The 22,940-nt window shown below is 41.4% G+C and overlaps 1 protein-coding gene across 4 annotated transcripts in view; it reads left to right on the top strand.

Annotated features, from left to right (window-relative positions):
* The window catches only part of VAPB (VAMP associated protein B and C), a 42,469-nt gene that overhangs the window by 12,066 nt on the left and 7,463 nt on the right, over positions 1–22,940 (top strand). For 2 of the 4 annotated variants that reach the window (XM_044986284.1, XM_044986281.1), the window contains exons 2-3: positions 7,858–8,010; positions 20,610–20,713. In XM_044986284.1, the coding sequence (XP_044842219.1) occupies positions 7,858–8,010; positions 20,610–20,713 (257 nt within the window). Of the gene's footprint in view, positions 1–7,857; positions 8,011–14,664; positions 14,811–15,637; positions 16,223–20,609; positions 20,714–22,940 lie in introns of those variants that run through there. The other 2 variants (XM_044986282.1, XM_044986283.1) reach the window with 2 other exon arrangements.

Raw genomic sequence — 22,940 nt, 5'->3', positions numbered from 1 at the left:
ATGTAATTCATTTGGAACCCAACTCTAAAAGAATGCTTACGTTTAAAAACAATGTCTAGAAGTAAAATCCGGCCAAATGTGCTGTCAATCCTTTTGTTTACTTCACTGTTCAGAGACAAAGCGTGTTTTTAAGTTTAGGACACGAAAAAAATATTTGCTCAAATTATTTTCTGTTTGTTGCTTAAAACTTCTAAAACTACTTAATACAAAATGTTTGAATGTAATAAACGCTAAAGAAGTCAGATTGGAACAAGCAAATGAAAATCTCATGAAAAATATTTCAGTGTTGAAGGACGTGCTCATCTGTCTTTGTTGGCAAGCTTGAGTGTGACCTCACTCTTTACAGTTTTTACAACTGTGAAGTCAAACAGTTAATGATACTAAGGATATAGAAGGTGACAAAGGAGCTTGCCCATTCATATACTGAATATTCTTTCAATATCATAGTGATGTTTCTTCCCCCCCCACCCAATTGTGTGTGAGGCATATTCTTGGCAAAAATAGATTATGCCGAAACAGACGAGAAGGAAGGACAATGATTAATCAATCCAAACTGAATAATTTATAAACTATGAACAGCGTTACAAATTTGGCATCTGGATCTCATAATTATGTTGGGTTTTTATACACTTCTCTTTTTGTTGACTTTTTTTTAATTTAAAAATTATGCAATTTTTAAACATTTTTTTTCCCTTATTCCCTCGTCTGTATTTTGACATGGGTAGTGCCTGTCAGTGCCTTTTTTGCTTTTCCAATAGCTCTTTCCTCAAGATTACTTCAGCTGGGGATGGGAATGGGGAAGGGAGGAGGACAGATTTTCACCAGACTGAGTTTTCCAAAGAGCTCCCATTTAAAATCTGGATACTTGTTCATATGTATTCCACTGACGGTGCACATGTGCTCTGTGCACTCAAGTTAGAATCCATTTGGCCAGCAGTATGTGTTGGGACTTATAGGTATGTTTTTACTACAGAGTTAGCTCAGGTGAGGCTACCACTGGAGTAGCATCCCCACTACAAAGCCCTATCTGTGCCAGGCAATTCATAGGTGCAATTTTAGATTCAACCAGCAAGGGCTTACCTGCTTCAGGAAAGATTCAGCAATATAGAATTAGTCAATCAACTGCATCAAACAACTAGTCAATCAACTGCATCAACAGCATCAAACCTCCATGAGAACTAGCCCTGGGCTTCTAGGCCCTATAGCTTTCTGCTCTCATGTAATTCAGCATACCAGACTTCATTTTCACTGCCTGCAAGAGTGATTGAAGTCAATCAGACATCACCGAGAGAAGAAAGTGCAGGTCCCACAGGAAGTCCTATAATTTTAGATTGGTAGAAGGGTCTTGAAAAAGTTTGTGAGGGAGTTCCCTTCTCTCCACCATTACATCCTAACAATAACAAATGCCTCCAGTCCAGGATGCTGGAGTTTCATCTGAACCACTTACAGACTCAAGGTTATGTACAAGCCCAAGTGTACATAAACACTCTGGAATTGAGAGCAATTAGTCATGCTTGCATAACATTTCTTCCAGCTCTGAGGATCATCTGTTCAGATCTTGATAGATGATACCACAGCAATGTTTTACGTAACCACAGAGGGAGGAACAAGATCCACCCCTCTTTGCCAGGAAGCTGTGCATCTGGGAAACTGGTGTATCGGTTACAATGTACATCTAAGTAGTCTTCACTTAACAGGACTACAGAATGTTCGGGCTGATCACCTCAGGCAATTTACAAGCAGTCATGAATGGGCAGTAAAGAATGCCGTCAAGGATTATCCAAGAAATATTTGTCAGGGTCAGTCCTCCATAGATCTATTGTTCATTGTTGCAAACAGGAAATGTTCCAAGTTCTGCTCCAGAGGAGGTCAAGGCCAAGGGCCTCTGTCAGATGCATTCCAGATTCCCTGGTCTCCAAGTCTGATATGTGCTTAGCCTCCAATTTTTTTAAATCTCAAGAATAATTAGAAAACTCAGCAAGACTTGGGGAAAACGAAAGTCCTGGCACAATGAATCTTTCAGTTTGGCCCCCAATTCAGCTACTTCAATGGAACCTAATGTCACAAAGGGAGGGCCAGAGCCAACTTCCCTACTCCTTACAGGTTGCTGATAGTTGTCAGTGCTAGAGAGAAGCTGCTCACCAGAAATCTAGAATATCCTTGTAAGTGTAGAAAGGACTCTTCCATTTGGCAAAGTTAGATAGTCCTGGTAAAGGTTTATCATCTGGGCCATTCAGCAACTACTGCGTTCTTTATAGACTCAGATTCCTAGGCATACTGCTTATCATTAAAGAGATCAGGACTGGTCATAAATTCCTTAGAATCTGCTCACAAGTCATTTCAAGCTAATCCTTCTCCAGTTCAAAGGCACTGTGTTCTCTCATCCAATAGTAGCTAGGTTCCTAAAGGTCCTTATCAGGGTTTATCCCCTAATAAGACGACCTACGGCCCCATGCCTCTAAGCATATTAATGGGGTTGATCGGACCACCCTTTGAGCCCCTATCATCATGCTGCGCTCTTTTTCACCAGTCCATCAAAACAATGTGGTTGGTAGCAATAATATTTGCCTAAAGAGTGGGAGAGACTCATAACCTTATGTCAAGACTGCCTTACCCTGTCTGTGTAGAATACAGTATAACTTTGGATAACAAGTTGCGATTAAGTCTCAGAATACATTCCGACTTCCATCTCAATCAAGTAATTCACCACTTTCTCTTCTTCCCCAAGTCTCACTAGAAAAGCGTAAGCTAAGCTACATACTCTGGAAGTGCATAAAACACTGTCATTTGATCTAGGTCCGACTAAGCCATTGGTGGTGGTGGTGGTGGTGGTATTATTTGTTTGCCTTAACATAGTGCCCAGGCACAGTAGTCATAGACTAGGACCTCATTGTGCTAGGTGCTGTACAAACAGAACAAAAAAGCCATTGCCCCCAAGAGCTATCTTGTAGATTATTTGTAGTTTACACAGAAGGGATGAAAGGGCAACACATTTCACCTCAAACTTTCTTTGTGGATAACTGGCTACATTAGACTGTGCTGTGAATACTAGCTAATTGGAGGCCTGTTCCACTAGGGCTCAGGCAGCCTCAGTAGCTTCTTTGAGAAGTGTACCGTAGTAGAAATACATAGGTACCTGCTTCAGTACACACGCCCATCATCACTTCTCCAGTGTAGAAGCTCCACAGTCTAGTTCTCATTCTGCTTTTATGTTGTGTGTGTTTGGTTTTTTGTTTTTTTTTTGTTTTTTGCATGACTGCACTCCCCATGGAGTAAGTTAATGGCTGGCTTTGGAGCTGCTGGGCCAGATCTTTGTGAAGTATCTATTTCCAGTGGTAGTACATACTTTTCAAAGGTAGTAAAATAACTGCCTAGCCATAGCAGGAATTGGGAGGAGAAAGCAAGGTAGCAAAGATGTGAAAAGAATAAACCAGAGGTGAATAGGTCAGAAATGGGTGATGCAGGCATACAGATCTGCTTACTTTTAAAAAAATTAATTAATCTTCAAATTCAGAATAAGAGGGCTGCTTTCAACCAAGTACTTCTGAAATATATATATATATAATACAGATACTCTCAGCTTCTCATTCCTCAACTACTTTGATTTAAACAGTTGCTGATGCTTGCTTAATTACAAATGTCTACAGAGCCACATGATAATTAGAATGTAGAATGTGGAATGTAGTGCTTTTAAAACACTCATCTTCACAAGATTCCCTGTGATTAAGTATTATACTAACTTTTACAGGTGGAGAAATTTTAAGGGCACAAACCTGCTCCTGTTTAAATTGGTGTCAACTCCCATTGATTTTAATCACAAGGCCAAGTCCTTAAGTGAACTATCTAAGGGCAGGTCAACACTATAGCGGGGATCGACGCTTTGAGATCGATCCATCGGCGCTCGATTTAGCAGGTCTAGTAAAGACCCGACAGATCGACTGTAGATCACTCTCCAGTCGACCCCTGTACTCTAACCCGATGAGAAGAGTAAGGTAAGCAAATGGGAGATTTTTCTCCTGATGACCCCCCATGGTGTAGACCTTGCGATAACTCGACCTAAGGTATGTCCACTCAAGCTACGTTATTCACATAGCTGGAGTTGCGTAGCATAGTCAACTTACCGTGGTAGTGTAGACATAGCCTAAGGATAGACAGCAAGACAGTGGAAGAGCTTTGATTGGAACTCAGGACTTCCTGACTCCCAGCCATGTACTTGTTCTTCTAGACCATGCTATCTCACTTGACATTTCAGCTTATTTCATTTTAAAGCTTATTCTTAAAGGACATAATAAACTTGAAATCTAATCAAATCTTAAAAGAAAAAAAATAAAGTAACAAGTGCTATACCTGTCAATGAGCCCTCCTGCCAATCTTTGGTTTTACAATCAACCACTTTTCTTTTACAAAAAAAATATATATATCTGCCTTATTTCTGTGAGAAGATGCACACAAACTAAAAGAGGGAAAGTGGTATGCAAGGGAAAGAGTAACTGACTCCAAGATCTGTGAAATGCATAGTAAACAAACTGAGAAAATAGGCTTTATCTAGTCTTCCAGTTAAATTAATCGTAGGTGTTACTGTTTATAACAGGTTTTTAAATATTCCGATAGAAGCGTGATTGTGTTTTGTTTTGGGTTTTTTCCCATTAAGTTGAGGCTGTCCCTATAAAACTCTTACGGGAGGATAAGTCATGCTGCTGTGGTCACACTTCTGTTTATAGCTCAAGTAGAACTAGCTCCTGTGTTGCCTGAGTTGGAAGTCTCACCTCCCAGTTGCAGTGTAGACATACAAGTGAGAAGTTTCACTGACTGCAAGTACCTGAGTAGTCCCATTGTTGCAGTTAGACAGGTGCTTAAGTACTTGCTGAATCAGGGCTAGAGAACAGAAGTGATTAAAGATGTTAGTATGGGGTATATGTACACTTTTAGCTGGGGGTGTGATTCCCAGCTTGAGGAGATACCCTTGATCAAGCTAATGCACTAAAAATAATGCCGCTGAAGCAACAAGAGTACCAGAAGGAGTTAACTGCCTTGAGACATAGATACATCCTTGAAGCAGCTAGCCCCTCCCACCACTTGTGCTGCCACAGCGACACTATTTTTAGCACACTAGTTTGATGGCTATCACATCCCCAGCTCAAAGTGTAGGCATACCCTATACCTGAGGATTGTTTACATTTTTTCCCCCAGTGTAAGGGTGTAGCAGGGTGGACCCTGCTCTGGGGTTTTAAGGGGTTAAAAGTGGCCTGACAGAGCTGAGCTGATTGGGGAAGTGGCTACAGCTGGGGGCCATGCCCCAAACTGAGGAGCAGGGCCTTATAAAAGGCAGGGAAACTAGGAGCCCAGACAGTCTCTCTTCTGCCTTCAGAGAGAGATGGGCCTAGCTGCTGGGAAAGAGAGACCAGGTACCTGAGTGCAGCAGGGCTGGGAAAGGCTGAGGAGCCGGGGAGCTCCAGCCTAGAAAGCCCCAGGCTGCGGCCTAGGAGTGGGCCGATAGGTACTGTGGGTTGCAGAGGGCGGCCCAGGGGTAGGACAAAGCAGCAGGTCCAAACCTTCCTTGCCAGGGATGAGTTGGCTGAGACTGCAGTCTGCCCAGAGTGGGGGGCTAGACAATGACTGGCAGTAGCCATACACTGAGGCAAGGTAGGGATAGAGGGTGAGGGTTACCTAAGGAGGGGAGACCCAGAGAGACGGGGGTTATTGTCAGGGGGCAGCACCCCAGAGAAAGGGGCACCGGGTCCAGGGAGGGACACGGGGGCCAGACGAACAGGTGGATCACTGGCCTGCAGAGGGCGCTCCGGCGCTGGACGGAGCTAATTCCATGAGTCACCAGCAGGAGGCGCCGCAGGGGTGAGTACCGCCCTGTTACAAAGGGACTTTGACTAGGATACAAATAATTTCATAAAAGGCACACAAATAGAAGCCATCTGAGTGAAATGACAACGTGGTAATGTATTTGCCATGATAATTGGCGATGGAATAGCACGTGTACTGTACTATTCGGCAAACTGATATTAGCCCATCGCTCGCTATCATGAATTTGTGTGCTGCATTTGTAAGGTAGCAAGTCTTTATTAAATGTTAAATAGTTGACATAATACTCTCTTGACTTAATTCTCAACCACTTTTTCTTATTGAAATGATCATCTTATGAATTGTAAATTGCTACAGTGTAGAATGATACTTTTAGATAAGATTGATATCACACTGGTGTTTCAGTAGGAAATGGAGCATGGCAAATTGAGATAATGCAGTGATCTTCAAATGTGAAGGGTTGCATGCATAGCTTCTGGGTGGAAAGCCACAGAAACAGTTTTAAAATAACTGGTGGGAAAATATGTTGGAGTACATATGAAAGTCAGATACCGCCTGTCCTTGGTGATATACGCTTGTGACCTGAGGTACAAACTAGGTGGTACTGGGTTTTTTTTTAAACATCGCTAGATACTGCATGCACATACCAGTTGCCTGTTTGCATTAATACAAATCAACTCTTTTCTAACTGGCTGAAGAAATTCAAAAGACCCCAGCAGAACATTCCAAACTTTTCACCACCAAATTCAGCTTGTTACATTCTTCCTTTTAGATGGCTTGCATGACAACCCCATGTCAGATTATGTACAGACAGATTCTCCATTTTTTTCATGGTGTTTAAAGAACAGAAAAAAGCTTCCTAGTTTTGGAAATAAATTTAATGGGGGGGGTTGGGGGGGGGAACTTTCCGTGAGTATACTTAGACTTGCTGGGTAAGAATCTATAGAAGTATAATCTAATTTTTCTGGAAATAATGCCAGTAACCATGAATGTTTTTTGTCATTTGTCTGAATCTTTCGATAAACCAGGCCAGCTTTTTAGTAGAGCTCAGTTTTCAGTAGCTCTACTAAGGCACTTTACTAGGCACTTAAGAGTTTGTCTTCCCTGCAGAGTTGACTCAGGCTTTTATTATGTTGTTGCCCCTAGCCTAGCTCCTGTTCTCCTAAACAAAACTCTCACCTAAATATGGTGGTACTTTTGACCCTAACTAGCTAGCCTGCCTTGGGATAGAGGCTGAAGTGTGTCCTTTGAATAACATGCTTTCACTGGGACACCCTGGTTGAATCTTGTACTAACCACTCTCTTATAAGTCTGCCTTTCCTTTTAATATGTGCAGTATTCGCTTTTTTGTCAATTAGACAGTCTTAAGATTTCTTAATGGTTGACTTTCCTTCTAAAACAAACTTTCTCCTCCATACAGCCTAGAATAAAGTAGGTCAAACTCTCTGCTCTGAGTTATATCTGTGAAATCCAAAATAACAGTGACTTTTTAGTATTTACTTCACAATTACAACAGTGTAAGATAGCGGAATTCAGCTGCTAAGTTTGCATGATGTACCAATTATGCTTCCTTGTAGCTTATTAGTCATTAAAGGTAAAGCACAACTATTGATATGCGTTCAAGAATAACCTGGGTCAGATTTTCAGAGGCCTCAACCCATCCTCAGTTCTGCATGCACAGTTAATTGTAGATGCCGCTAATGGAAACTGAATATCTAACTATATCAGTGATTCTCAAACTTTTGTACTGGTGACTCCTTTCACACAGCAATCCTCTGAGTGCGACCCCCGTCATAAATTAAAAAACACTTCTTTTGTATATTTAACACGATTATAAATGCTGGAGGCAAAGTGGGGTTTGGGATGGAGGCTGGCAGCTCGTGACCTCCCATATAATAACCTTGCGACCCCCTGAGGGGTCCTGACCTCCAGTTTAAGAACCTCTGAACTATATGATTTGTAGATACAAATTTAAAGTCTGTTTAAACTCAAAGTTTAGAGAGTATTTTTAATATAATTTAAAATCTTTGCTGTGTTCTGCAGGTCCTTTCACCGATGTTGTCACCACAAACCTGAAACTTGGTAATCCTACAGACAGAAATGTGTGCTTCAAAGTGAAAACTACAGCACCACGCAGATACTGTGTAAGGCCTAACAGTGGAATTATTGATGCAGGAACATCTATTAATGTTTCCGGTAAGTCATTCAAAATGGCTTGTTTTATAATTGAAGCTAGTCTCATCAAATCAGTGATTATTTTCAGAACACTGTGTGAACTTAATATATACTGGGAAAGTGGAGAGACAAGCAGGAGAGCATGATTTCATATTTATTTTATCTCCATGAAAAACAAACTGTTTCATAAACCCCTACTTATTGCTGGTGGCATAAATTTTAAAGCTTTTATATTTTGATAAAAGCAAAAACAAATCAATGTAAACAATGCAGATAATTACTTTCAGAATGCACCTGTTTTGTACTCTGAAAATGCAGTGTGTGCGCTTTGGCACTAAAAAAAACTTAAGACTTTACTTTGTAAGGGGGAAAGGGTAACTGATTTATTCACTTGTCTGTTTATTGGGAAGTGATAGCTGAATTTTTAACTTGCATAAATCCTTAGAAGTTTGGTAACTGAATTATAGCAATCATAAAAAGACAAAGCAGACTGGTATGCTGTAAGTTTACGCAGCTGAATATATTTCCCACTGAAATTGGAGGGTTTTGTAACTATTTAATTATACCACTGCAACCCAGAGAAAAATTTGGCCCTTCAAGATAAATGTTCAACTTTCAGTTGCATCTCTCTGACTTGCTAACGTTTGCAGATGTATTGGAAGAGTCAGATAATATTCCATAAACCCAGTGTCACAACAGTAGTGGAGAATTTGACTTAATCTCTTTCAGTTTTGTGGACTTCACACCAATCATTGCTCCTTTTTTGAAGCTTTTACCCTTTAAGAGGGGCATAATTGTACCAGTCTGTTAGATTTCAATGGCAGTTTCATTCCTGGAATGAGGAATATGTAGCTATGACTTAGCAATAAAATATTAACCCTATTTATACATGATAGTATAGTCTTCAGTGCTTATAAAAATATATGGAAATACTTATTGAATCAGTTCTACTAAGTCAGTTTTTAGTGACTATTTATTTTAAATAACTTTAAAACTATGTGCATGGGTTTGTCATGCAGTTTTTTTTATATCTGAGTTTTATATGCTTTGACTCAGAATTGCATATCCTAATTGTAATGGCTGCAAATTGGGTAGTTAAATTCCAAGTTTTTTCAAGTGATTATATGTATATTCCACCTCAGGGGTGGGTGTGTGTGTGCATGCATGTGAGAATGCACAAAACCTGGAGGGGTCTCCACACAAAAAGTAGTGTATGGTAGTGCTGGCAGCATTCCTGAGGAAGTCAGGAATTCAAGTGTTTCCCACTTGGATGACTGGCTAATGAGAGGCCAATCTGAGGCTCAGATGCTGCCCTATATGTCAATCATCCAATCCACCTTCGATGCACTAGGGTTGCTCATCAACATGGAGAAGTCAATCCTGTCACTTATATAAAAGAAAGTTTATAGGAACAGTCTTGGACTCTGTGGAAGCCAGTGCCTTTGTTACAGATACAAGATTGCAGATGATGCTGGCCGTTGTGTTAGACCTGAAGGCCCATCCTATCATGAGGAGTATGGACTTGCCTCAGGCATCTGGGGTATATGGGCTCAGGCACTTATGTAGTTCAGCTTTTCAGGAGCTGCAAGGGCATCTGTGTACTCTCTGTACAAATGATGGTTTGGATGCCCTCTGAAATCTTGGCCTCTCTAAACTGGTGTACAGATCCTTCAAGTGTGGAGCGGGAGGTCCATTTGCTCCTCCTCAGTCAGCTTTATGGGTTTAATTGGGTCACTTAAATGCTTCTGAGCTGGATTTGCTTTCACACTGAAATTCACATCATGATGGTGATAAACTCAATCCTAAAATGCCTACCCCAAATTAACAATGTATTTTTAAACTATGCCTGATAAATCTGAAGAACTCTAAAGTATTTCTTTCCTGTGACAAGTACCGTTTGAGGTTAAGGAAGCAGGATTCTGGGATTACAAATGTTAGTTCATTTCCTTAGAAAAGCTATAGTGATCTTTCAGCTGTAAGCTTTTTTTATTACTATTTAACAATGGCCCATTTGCACTCCAGCATCTTTCAAAAAGAGCTGTGCACCCCTTTTGTTCATGGTAGTTTCCTTAAAGCACAAAACCTGGAGGGGTCTCCACACAAAAAGTAGCACAGCCACCCTGGCTCAAGTGTCCAAAGGGTAATACAAAAAGACCATGTCAGAGGGTCTGCATATTGAAGGGGGTGTGCAAGACAAGATTGAAGGAGCAGGGGGCAAGTGATGAATAGATAGTGGGTTTCCAACAATTTTTGGGTAAGTGCGCCAGGTACTGCTATATGTAGAACTATAGTAGCAGCCATGGAAGTAGTATGTTGTGCTCTGGTACCATGTTGGGGTGGGTTGAGGGAAAGGATTTAAAACATCCCCAACCCTTGCTGAAAAGCAGATTTCCCTAAGTTGCATAGCAAGTTACCTGTGTTTTAGCCTGTTGGGAGAAGCCTGTGTAGAATTTACTGCTGCTAGTCACCATCTTGCCAAGTGTTGGTTTAGTTGCAATATGTGAACCAAGCACCAAAGGTGGCAAACCCGTTTCCATCCTGCCTTAATACTTTAAATAGGGCCTAAGCAGTGTGAACTGCACTAAGTAAGGTCTGCGTGCAGTCAGGTGAATAATCACTGGAACAATTCACAAAGGGTTATGGTAGATTCACAGTCATTGGCCATTTGTAAATCAAGAGTGGATGTTTTTCTAAAAGATATGCTGTAGTTCAATGAGAATTACTTGGGGGAAGTTAGGTGGCCTATGTTATGTAGAAGGGCAAGCTAGATGATTAGTAATCCCTTCTGGCCTTAGAATCAGACCCTCATGTCTGGAACTTTCCATCTACACAGATCCAGTTTACAGGATCAGGGCCTGAAATATGAAGTTTGGAAAAGAAAAGGCCAATCGGTGCTATGCTGTTTGAATCTTGCGTTCTGGTTTTCATGATCTTGCCTACATTAACTCACCCCTCCCCCCATATTTTCCAAAAGATGCAATTAAAGTAGTTTAATTCTCAAAACCACTTCTTGGGCATGCTGTCTAATTGTCAAACACACAGCAGTTTAAAAAGCAGGATTTGAATTGATATTCTGAGCCATGTTTGTTCATGGATCAAGAGATGTAACAAAATTTTAGGTCCATCAAAAATACTTCTGCTTCTTGCAGCATGTTACTAGGGTTAGCACTTTTAACCTTCACCAAATTTTGATTTCATGAATACATAAGTAATTATTGCAACACTTGTAGTGAGGTGGCGGATGTACTGATTGCTACCACACAAAATAAATTAGAGGTTATGGGGAGGGTTGCATATATATTTTACTTTAGTATAATTTTGCTTCTCAGCACTGATACTTGTCAGTAGCTATGTCAAATAGCATATATTCAATTTGTTAAATGTGCAAAAAAAAATCATATATTAGTGTCCTAAGATTTAAGAAGTAAAAATAGCTTTCTTTTTTGCTTTCTGAAGCAAGGTATTTTCAGTTTTGTAATTTAAATCATATGTAAGGCATAAAACAGCACTTTGGATTCTCCAAAACCTAATAAGAAAATATTGGAGTATAACGATTTGGATGATAACTTCCAGCCAATAAAACTAATAGGACTGTATTTACGATCTCTCCTCCATCCTCCTGAGTTTCTGCTGACTAGGTTTAACGTGGCCATTTGCATTAGAGTGGCACTGCATTTCATTTTTTAAAAGATCAGTGCCAAAGTCTAACTGCATAAAGATCTTGGACAAGTTATTGTAGTTTATCAGAAAATTACTATCTGAAGCTAAAATTGGGGCTGTTGTATCTTCCCAATGCTATCACTTGTCTTCCATTAAAACAGTACAATATGATTTGAAGTGTCTCATAGGAATGTAAACTTATAAGCGGATAACTCTCTTATCAGATAAGAGAATCCAGTCATATTATTGGTATATTCTGCTTTACTTAAGCTCGCATGATAGCTCCCTTAAAACACACCTAAATGGTTGAAAATCAAGCTTTCCATTCTCCAACAGTGTGGCAAATCTCCAACCTCTAGAGGCTGTTTTATGTGTATTTCAGAGCACTACTTAAATACCAGAACATTTTAAAGCATTCCCATCCCTATCAGCACATCTTAACTACAATTCCAGGCTTGTAGCCCAGATTTAAAAAAAAAAGCTGAGTACATAAATGTACATACAATGTGTCTGATTATGACAATTGAGTGCAAATGACCATCAGCAGCTATTTGCATAATGAGTGGATTGGCATTTGGTCTTAACTACTTTGAAAATTGTGTGTGTGTTTGAGTTGCTTCTTTGACAAAGACCTTCTTCCTTCTGGTTTTGTAACTGCCTGGAGTGTGCAATCTGTAAAAGATGCACATGAAGATATGGGGTTCACTTGCGGTTGCAGTCAAAATTTGAAAATTTCACCAGATGCTGATATGCGGCAAGGAGTGGGGGTTGGGGAGGGGTTACAATCTGGCATATGCAAAGTTTGCTACATAATTCCTATCAGTATAATTTTCATGTATTGATCTGAAAGAACAAGTATAACACTTACACCATCAAACCTTCTCTAGAATCCTGCTGTTATGAAGCAGTGAATTAAATTCAGAACAGCAATCTATCTGTTTGGCATTCAAAACAGATTCAACATTGTACCTTGGGAAATAATTACTTTTAAATGAGCTTATAGCTGCACTCAACTAAGCAAACTGATATGAACCACAGGCCTGCAGAATTTTTTCCATAAATGGATAGGTATTCAACTACCCAGTTAGTCCTCACCCACTGTAGAGATTCAAGCAGCAGAGAAGACAGCTGAGCAACAATGGAGGAAGTACTGATCTTAATTACCATGCTTCTTAAGTCTGTTACACGTTGTGTAATATTGAAACACAAGTGCTGTTACAATTCGTTTTCATTTTGACCAACATTTTAAAAAATGTTTTCAACTTCACTTGCATCTCAATCATTTTAAATTTAGCACTTCATATAAGAAGATTCAGTGTCTAGCTCCTTCTACCATTTTTAAAATGCACACAGTTGCTAATGGCAAGAGACTCTGTGTGTTGTATTTGTGTGTAAGAATGTGATGGCATAGAGCCTTAGTGTTGTTCTGTGCACTTAAGAAAACAAATTAGAGTAAAAACAGCCAAACCAAAGTAAGGGACATCCTTGGACATAGCTTTCTTGTAACTAAACCTTTAGATATCCATTGTATAGCTTTATGTGCATATATCAGTTGTAAACTGAAAGTTCTTTCCTGTAGTTCATCTAATAAGCGGCTCATATTTTTTTTTAACTGTGCTAGTAGATCAGAGTACACTTAAATCTGGGACTCTGCATGAACTAAATGATGGGGTAAGGGTGACTTTTTGGTCATAAAATGTACCTTCTGAAATTTTACACGGGGTATAGTCAAGTTAATAATTGTAATTGTGGCATTATGCAAGTTTAATTTTGGATTCCAGTTTGTTAGCTTGGAGGTGTCTGCACCATCTAGTTACATGTGTTCATATTCAAACTTGTTTTTGCTTTTGAAATTGAATGTGGTATTTTAATTGACCAATGGGCTGCAATCAAAATCTTGTTGTTAGCAGTCTCTCTCCAAGATAATCTGAGACACAATGCAATTTGCAACAACAGAGGACCTAGATGACTACTGTGATTAAAAATCGTGTCAGTAATTGAAGCAGAGGGATTCCCCTCTGTTAATCACTCTTAGAAGGGAATTTTCTCTTTTTAAAAAAAAACAAACAAACGACTCCTGAGTTCCTTCGCCCCCCTGATCCTCACCACCTTCCAACTCACTGAAAGGTGATTTGGCAGGTAGTGACCTCTTCTTCCTGGATGGAACTAGCAGGAGTTGGTCACATCCTTTCTGTGGGCCTTTTCCCATAATGTTCTGCATGCCTACAAACTTAAGCCTGATCTACACTACAAAGTAAAGTCGCCACAAAGCAGTTTACGTCAACCTAGTTGTGCATGTGTCTACATTTAAACTGGTGTCCCACCACTGTAAGTACCCCATTAGGCTGACATATTAACACCATCTCCCCGAGCAGTGTACAGCCGCAGTTGAAATGCCTAATTCAGTGCAGTGCATGAGTAGATACTGTGTTGCTTATGTCAACCTTGTCTTCCAGCAGTTGTCTTGCAGTGCCACATGCTGACCACTCTGGTAATCATTGTGAACTCCACTGCCCTGGGTCATGGAGACTGGAAGCCCCTCTCCCCTTTAAAGCCCTGCAAATTTTTGAATTTTGTTTTCCTGATTGCCCTGCTTGGCAAGTGAACCTAGCAGGTCTCCATTGTTGAGTGAAACTGCCCAGCTGACTATGCTGGCAGCATGATCCAGACACTCTCCTCCCTGGAGTAGACAAGAGATACTGAATCTCTTGGGCCTGGGGTTGAAGAGGCTGTGTGGGCACAGCTCTAGCCAGCCGTAAAAATGTAGACCCCTATGAGCAGATTGCTCAGGGGATGCAGGAAAAGGGGTACAACAGGGACCAGCAGCAGTGCACGTGAAAGCCAAGGGGCTACGATAGGCATTCCAGAAGGCCAGGGAGGCCAACAGTTGATCCAGTGCCAAGCCACAGACCTGCCACTCTTACAAAGAGCTGCATGCTGTACTGGACAGAGACATCACCTCCATCCCCCCACAGCATTTGTGGATACCTCTGAGGCGCCCAAGTCATAGGCCTCCGCCATGAACAGCAAGGAGAAGGTGGTGGTGGATGAGGAAGAGGATGACTGTGGGAGACAGCTGACTGGGGAGTCCAGCTGTGCAGCAAGCCAGAACCTGTTTATGACTCCACTGCAGTCCAGCCAGTACCGCCAGTTGAGCACAGGCAAGTCCGGGTCAGGGGAAGGAACCTCGGGTAAGTGGTATAGATAAACTTTCAATTACAGGGATGGCATCTCCAAAGTAACAGGACATATCTTTTGACTTTTCCTTAATTTACTCGCTCTAGAAGAGGTAGTGATACAAGCAATAGAGGTAGAGCGTCTATCTGCTTTTCATTCCCCTCTAATGTTGGGGGCAGGGAGGGCAGGAGGAGGGAGATGTGGAGCAGTTTGGTTATGTACACAGGGATGTCTCCTGAATCCTTTTGAGCGATCTCGGTGAAACTTTCACAGAGGTACCTGCAATCCTCTGCCAAAAGTTTCTAGAGAGATCTGCCTTATTTCCATCTCCACAGTAGAACACTTTCCCACGCCACTCAGCGATAACTTTAGCAGGCACCATTCCAGTACACAGGCTAGCAGCATCTGACTTAGGTGGCTTTGGGACACTGGCAGCACCTGTGCTCTCCCTGTGTGTGTTACCCTCAGGAGTGAGCTGTCAGATAAAATCACCACTACATGTGGGAAATGGTGCCATTATTCAGTGTCATTGCCCCATACTCAGTTTCATGCAACTGAGCAATTCCTTCTTCATTTTGTCAACCCCCCCCCCCCACCACCACACACACACACACACCCATAACCCCCACCACCACACACACACACACACCCCATGGCTGGTGCTGTGACTGGCACCATACACAAGTAAAAGCAGAGGTGAGAATGTAGTGCTTAACACTTGAGGGGAGCAAGGGGGAGTGAGTTCAGCATTTTAAGTTTCACTTTCACTACTACACTGACAGTAGTACCTCGGTGTGTTTTTTATCTGCAGCTGCTGCCACTGCATCCTTCTGGACTTCCCCCTCCACTCCCACAGAACACTCGAGCCAGATAAGGAGAAGAAAGAAGAGGACTCAGGATGACACATTCAGTAAGATCCTTCAAGCCAATGCTGCATCAGACTGTGAGCACAGGGCCTGGAGGATGAACATGGCGGCCAGCTTGGAGAAGGAAAGAATAGAGAGGAAAGAGGCCCAGGAATCCCAGCAGGAAAAGGGGAGGGAGATGCATCAGGATGCAGTGAAGCTCTTCAGCCAGCAAACAGATGCTGTGGATTTTGTTGAACCTGTAGGTTCACCAATCCTGGGCTCGCCTCCCTCTGCAGCCCGGGGAGAACTCGGTACCGGGGCCTCCCTATACCACTCCCCCAATGTTCCACATGGCATATGGGGTTGCTGCACTATTCTTACCACTCAACAGCGGAGAACATTAAAGACATTCACAGCTTCACATATACTGACCTGTGAAAGCCACAGTTGGTGTATATGTAGCTGAAATGGACGTGATGGTTTAGTTTTTAATGTATTTGTTTTTAAATTGCATTATTTTCACTTATTTGTTAAAGAATAAACTTCTATTTGGAACATAATTCATCTTTATTAGTTCATAATGGATGCTGCTGAATGCTCAGTAGTTCTGAAAGCAGTCAATTACCTGTTGTTTCACAGTCACACAACTCATAGGATCAGTCACAAACAAAATTAATAGATGCACTGACAATGTTATATTCCTACATGTACAGCAACCACTACACAATTCCTACCAGGCCACACAAGAGCAGGGCCAGATAGTGCATACACCACCACCACACATTATTCTGGCTCACTGTTAACCTGGTTTTCCAAAGACTCCCTGAGCTATGTAGCTCCATGTCGAGCTCTTCTAATAGCCCTTGTGTCTGGCTGTTCAAATTCAGCAGACAGCTGTGCTGCCTGTGCCCTCTCTTCCAGAAGAAATGTTCCCTTTTTGCTTCACAGATATCATGCAGGACACAGCAGGCAGTTATTGCCATTGGGATACTTTTCTCACTGAGGTCCAATCTTGTGAGTAGACAACACCAGTAGTCAAATTATTCCTTGGTGCTGTCAAGGTGGCCAGTGTACAGCTTCATGAGCCAGGGAGCAAGGGGTAGGCTGGGTCTCCGCCAGGATCACTACTGGCATTCCAACATTACCAATGGTAATCTGCCTGTCAGAAAGAAAGTCCATGCATGTAGCTTTCTGAACAGTCCTGCGTTAAAGATGTTAGGGTCATGCACCTTCTCAGATCAGCCTACATTGATGTCAGTGAAAGAATCCCTGTGCTTGTACTGTGTAACCATAGAAAAAGTAGCCCTTTCTGTTAATATACTCAGTGGTAAGGTGGTCTGGTGCCAAAACAGTGATATGAGTGCCATCTGTTGGTCCACCACAGTTTGGGAACCCCATTGCTGCAAAGCCATCCCCTATGTCCTATACATTGCTGAGAGTCAGTCCTGCATAGCAGAAGCCAATTAATGGCCCTGCACACTTGCGTGACAGTGGCCCCCACAGTGGATTTCCTGGCTCCAAATTGATTCCTGACTGACCGGGAGCAATCTGGCATTGCAAGTTTCCAGAGTCAGATTGCCACTCACTTCTCCAATATCAGTTCAGCTCTCATTTTGGTGTCCTTGCGCTGGAGGGCTGGGGCAAGCTCAGCACACAGATCCAGGAATGTGGTCTTGTGCATCTGAAAGTTCTGCAGCCACTACTCATCGTCCCAAACCTGCATTACAATACAGTCCCACCAGTCAGTGCTTGTTTCTGGGGCCAGAAGGAGCACTCTCCAATCTGCAGCTGCTGCATGAATACCACCATCAACCTTGAATTGGTTCTTGCCATGTCCCACAGCAATCTGTCCTCCAAGGAATCGTCATGTTTCCCACTCATTCGGTGGTTCTTGCAGCTCTGCAAATACTGCAGGATTGTGTATCCTGTGCTTACAACGCTCATGACTGCTTGTGCAGATTCCATGCTTCTTTCTCAGATGGCAGACAGTGAGGAGGGACATGCGGGTTCGTGGGATTTTGAAAAAGCATGAAAATTATGGGATACAGATACTATTACTGGATGGAGCCAGTTGCAAATTGGGAAGTTGACCCCGCCATGCATCCCTTCCTGACTCGTTTCTGCCCCATCATGCATTGCCAAAACTTCCCAAGTCAGTGCACTGGACGGTGGCAAGTTGCATAGTGGTCTACCTATGGTGTACAACACTCTGCATCAACACAAGCACTCCTAGTGAATATGCACATCACCAGCTCAAGGACCCAAGTATGCATGATCACAAACAATGTACTAACTGTGGTGGCTGTTTGCTGATGTAACTTGAGTTTGACATATGTTTGTAGTGTAGACATAACCTTGTTCTTGTCATTGGCCCCTCAGCCCTTTGAAAGACACTCACCCGACAGTGGTGGGTGTCATTCCAAGAGCCTAAAGATAGGATGTACCATAAGAACATAAGAAAGGCCGTACCGGGTCAGACCAAAGGTCCTAGCCCAATATCTGTCTACCGACAGTGGCCAATGCCAGGTGCCCCAGAGGGAGTGAACCTAACAGGCAATGATCAAGTGATCTCTCTCCTGCCATCCATCTCCATCCTCTGACGAACAGAGGCTAGGGACACCATTCTTACCCATCCTGGCTAATAGCCATTTATGGACTTAGCCTCCATGAATTTATCCAGTCCCCTTTTAAACATTGTTATAGTCCTAGCCTTCACAACCTCCTCAGGTAAGGAGTTCCACAAGTTGACTGTGCGCTGCTTGAAGAAGAACTTCCTTTTATTTGTTTTAAACCTGCTGCCTATTAATTTCATTTGGTGACCCCTAGTTCTTGTATTATGGGAATAAGTAAATAACTTTTCCTTATCCACTTTCTCAACATCACTCATGATTTTATATACCTCTATCATGTCCCCCCTTAGTCTTCTCTTTTCCAAGCTGAAGAGTCCTAGCCTCTTTAATCTTTCCTCATATGGGACCCTCTCTAAACCCCTAATCATTTTAGTTGCTCTTTTCTGAAGCTTTTCTAGTGCTAGAATATCTTTTTTGAGGTGAGGAGACCACATCTGTACACAGTATTCGAGATGTGGGCGTACCATGGATTTATATAAGGGCAATAATATATTCTCAGTCTTATTCCCTATCCCTTTTTTAATGATTCCTAACATTCTGTTTGCTTTTTTGACCGCCTCTGCACACTGCGTGGACATCTTTAGAGAACTATCCACGATGACGCCAAGATCTTTTTCCTGACTCGTTGTAGCTAAATTAGCCCCCATCATGTTGTATGTATAGTTGGGGTTATTTTTTCCAATGTGCATTACTTTACATTTATCCACATTAAATTTCATTTGCCATTTTGTTGCCCAATCACTTAGTTTTGTGAGATCTTTTTGAAGTTCTTCACAATCTGCTTTGGTCTTAACTTTCTTGAGTAGTTTAGTATCATCTGCAAACTTTGCCACCTCACTGTTTACCCCTTTCTCCAGATCATTTATGAATAAATTGAATAGGATTGGTCCTAGGACTGACCCTTGGAACACCACTAGTTACCCCTTTCCATTCTGAGAATTTACCATTAATTCCTACCCTTTGTTCCCTGTCCTTTAACCAGTTCTCAATCCATGAAAGGACCTTCCCTTTTATCCCATGACAGCTTAATTTACGTAAGAGCCTTTGGTGAGGGACCTTGTCAAAGGCTTTCTGGAAATCTAAGTACACTATGTCCACCGGATCCCCCTTGTCCACATGTTTGTTGACCCCTTCAAAGAACTCTAATAGATTAGTAAGACATGATTTCCCTTTACAGAAACCATGTTGACTATTGCTCAAGAGTTTGTTTTTCTATGTGTCTGACAATTTTATTCTTTACTATTGTTTCAACTAATTTGCCCGGTACCGACGTTAGACTTACCGGTCTGTAATTGCCGGGATCACCCCTACAGCCCTTTTTAAATATTAGCGTTACATTAGAAGGATGGAGTGCTTAGTGTGATGAGCATTCTGCTTTCATGTTGCTCCTAGGTTCATGGAGCCATGATGCCTGAAAAATAGTTTGAGTACCTATTGCCTTACTTCCTGGGAGCTACTTATAAAAGATTAAGAACAAAGGGCATTTTTTCATATGTGCACAAAGAAAGGTATCTTAAGCCATAGCTGCAGCTAGGAAAACATCTGTCATAGATCTTAATTAGCAAGGCGGAATGTGAGCACTGGATTATTCTAGCAGATTAAAATTTTAATGCAAGGGGGAGGATGGGCAGATATGGTCCTCATTCTCCACAATCAATTTCAAATACATTAATTTCGGCATTATAATGTAATTCTAACTCCACTTATTACAAAGTTGATTAAGCCTTTCTGTAGTTTTGAAGAAGATTGTGCTATAAATTACAACAAATTAAAATGTATACAACATTTTTAATGTGAAACATCTCTGCTGTAAAATAGGATCCTGAGACTTCTAAGCATTCCAAAGAGAACCTACATCTTTAAACTTTAATCTCAACCTCTAAAACAGCCTTATGTCTTAGTTTGGCTCTGTGCAGTTTTCTTTCAGACCTGTCAGCAATACGGTGTATGAGTAATCAGAATGCATGGTCATTACTTTGTTCTAGATGCTCTTTTCCACATCTTCCCCCTCCCATATATAAAACATAGATTCTCCTGCTGTGTACAAGTTACTATCATTATTCTTCTGGGGTTTTGTACAGAAGGTTGCTGTGATTCTTAAATGTAAATTTTTGTTTGAGGAGTCTGAACTTTCACGAATTAGTGATTTAATTTTGAATTCAGAATCTCGGCCAGATCTATGCAGTGTATTTCAGCATAAGGGCATGCAACTTAGAATCCAGTTTAACCTAGTATATTATTTAAGACACCATATAGTCATGGGGAATCATTAGTGATTCTAATGTAACTTTTTTTTTTCTTGCAGTGATGCTACAACCTTTCGATTACGACCCTAACGAGAAAAGTAAACACAAGTTTATGGTACAGTCTATCTTTGCTCCAGCTGATACTTCAGATATGGAAGCAGTAGTAAGTATTGAAACTAATTTATAGAGACTGTGTCCTTTAAGATGTTCTCTCTTTATAAAACTATACAAATAAAGAGGAACAGAATCAAATTTTTCTAGCATTGCTTGTAGGTTGATTTAATGAACTTCATGGTTTTCCCGATAACTCTAAAGAGTGAAGATCTCTACTCTCACCCCCATGTTTCTTGTGCCAGAAGTCTCAGCATTGCAGAATTGGATCGGTGCACTATGGGGAGAGTTGCCTTCCTCAGAAACAGATAGTAGCTGCTCTGTCAGTGGTAGGACACCAGGCTGGGTCCAAATTAAAAAAGGTGGGGTGGGGGGAGCCTACAAGGCTAATGGTCTGATTTTTGTTTTGCATCTCCTATGCTCTATGAAACATTTCCCTCAAGCCGCAGTCTCTCAATCCTCCTGAATGTACACTAGGACTTCCCTAGACCAGCCTCCGCCTTTCCAGTGGGAACCAGGATATTTCCTAGTATTGTAGAGTTTTCTTTATCCTTTCCCTTGTTTATTTGCCCATATGTGGTCCTTACCCCAGAGATCTTCCAGTACAGCATTAAATGGGTTATAAATGAGGAAAACAGAGGTAGGTAGAGCCTGCGGTGAAGAAGGACGAAGGATATAGCAATTAAATTGTTGGCTACTTTAAGGAAGCTTGGAAAGAAGCAAAGCAAGCAGCACTGACTGTTAAAGACTCACCAGTATGCTTGTCTCTCCACTGATGGCACTTCCCGTAATAGTAAGAGTCTTGCTGTTGAACCCTTCTCCACCCTTACTTTTATTACTTTAAACATTTGACACAAGTGAAAAACCCTAAAAGTAGCCTATGTACTTTTTGTTGAAAACATATTTCCTTGCACAAACTCCTAGCTATATAACATAGTTTTTGTGCAATATACTTTTTCACTATCCACCTGCTTTTTAAACTCTCTTGTCCACTTAAATTAAGCTTATTTCATATAAACTCACCTACGAAAAAATGCATCTGAAGGGACAGCAGATTTAAACTAATCCCATTTATGACCACAAGTCTCTCCCTTTCTTTAAGAAAGAGGATTTTTGTAAATATCTCCTTAGTTGACCCTTTTTTAAACTAGTACACCTTTTAAAAATTATATAAAAATAAATGGCAGGTACACATCCCATCTTGTTACACATTTGATTTCATGATATAGTAAACTGTTAAAATAAAAAACCCTGTAAGATACTTATTGATTCTCTTTGCTTGCAGCGGTGGTTTTGCTAGCTAAACGAGAGCATGCTCATTGTAATAGGGTTTTTGTAGTGGTTCCATTGAAGAGAACTACTCCCTTTTCTATATTATTTGAGAAACTGATGTCTCTTTTCCCATCCTCTGTTTCTGTGAGGGTATGGTGAGTTTGCAGTGCAGACAGGCTAGCTCTTTTGCCAAGTAGAAATCGCATAGTAGAAGTGAACAAATTTGTGTGTAGTTCTATGAAGATAACTAGGTTGATCTTAGATTGTCTTTATTAGACTGGCCAGAAAACCATACAGATGACTTACTGTCACGTAATCTTACTCGTGTCTACAATGTCACCCTCTTGGATGGTTTCACAGGCTCTAAACCTTTAAGCATGCCAGAACTCATGCTTCCACAGGAAGTCATTGAAGCCCCTTGGTTTAGCATGTTTTAAAAGGCGGCTAGATTAAGCAATAGCCTCTACCTGGTTAGAAACAATCCTACTTTGGCAGAGAGATTTACCAATCAAATTTTTGTGCACTATTTTATATCATCAGAAATTTATCTCCACACCATGGAGCCTATAGGAGTGTTTCAATTTTCCAGAACTCTCCAGGCCAACATAATTTTTTCTTCCTGCAGTACTCCCTCAGTCCTTCAGTATGTTACCACAATACAGATATCTTCCTATTCTGGATAAACAGATGTGACAGATTTCAAGAGTCCTCTAAAGCTTTCAACGCTTCACAGCCAGCCAACAATTTCAAAAGAGAATCCTGATTTCAGCAACAGAAAAGTGACAGAACAATTCAGCTATCTACCTGAGTCAAATCCTTACTCAGACTGTATGCGGGTGGGCCACAAACTGTAGGTGTTGAGATGTGCTGATTATCTAAAACAGAGGTGGGCAAACTGTGGCCCACAGGACCACCCTGCCTGGCCCCTGAGCTCCTGGCCAGGGAAGCTAGCCCCGGCCCCATCCCTGCTGTCCTCCCTTCCCCGCAGCCACGCTGCCGGCACTCTG

Source organism: Mauremys mutica, chromosome 13 (genome assembly GCF_020497125.1).
Source record: "Mauremys mutica isolate MM-2020 ecotype Southern chromosome 13, ASM2049712v1, whole genome shotgun sequence".
Taxonomy (NCBI): domain Eukaryota; kingdom Metazoa; phylum Chordata; order Testudines; family Geoemydidae; genus Mauremys; species Mauremys mutica.
The sequence above is the reverse complement of the archived record's forward strand: the minus strand, read 5'-3'. Positions and strand labels throughout refer to the sequence as shown.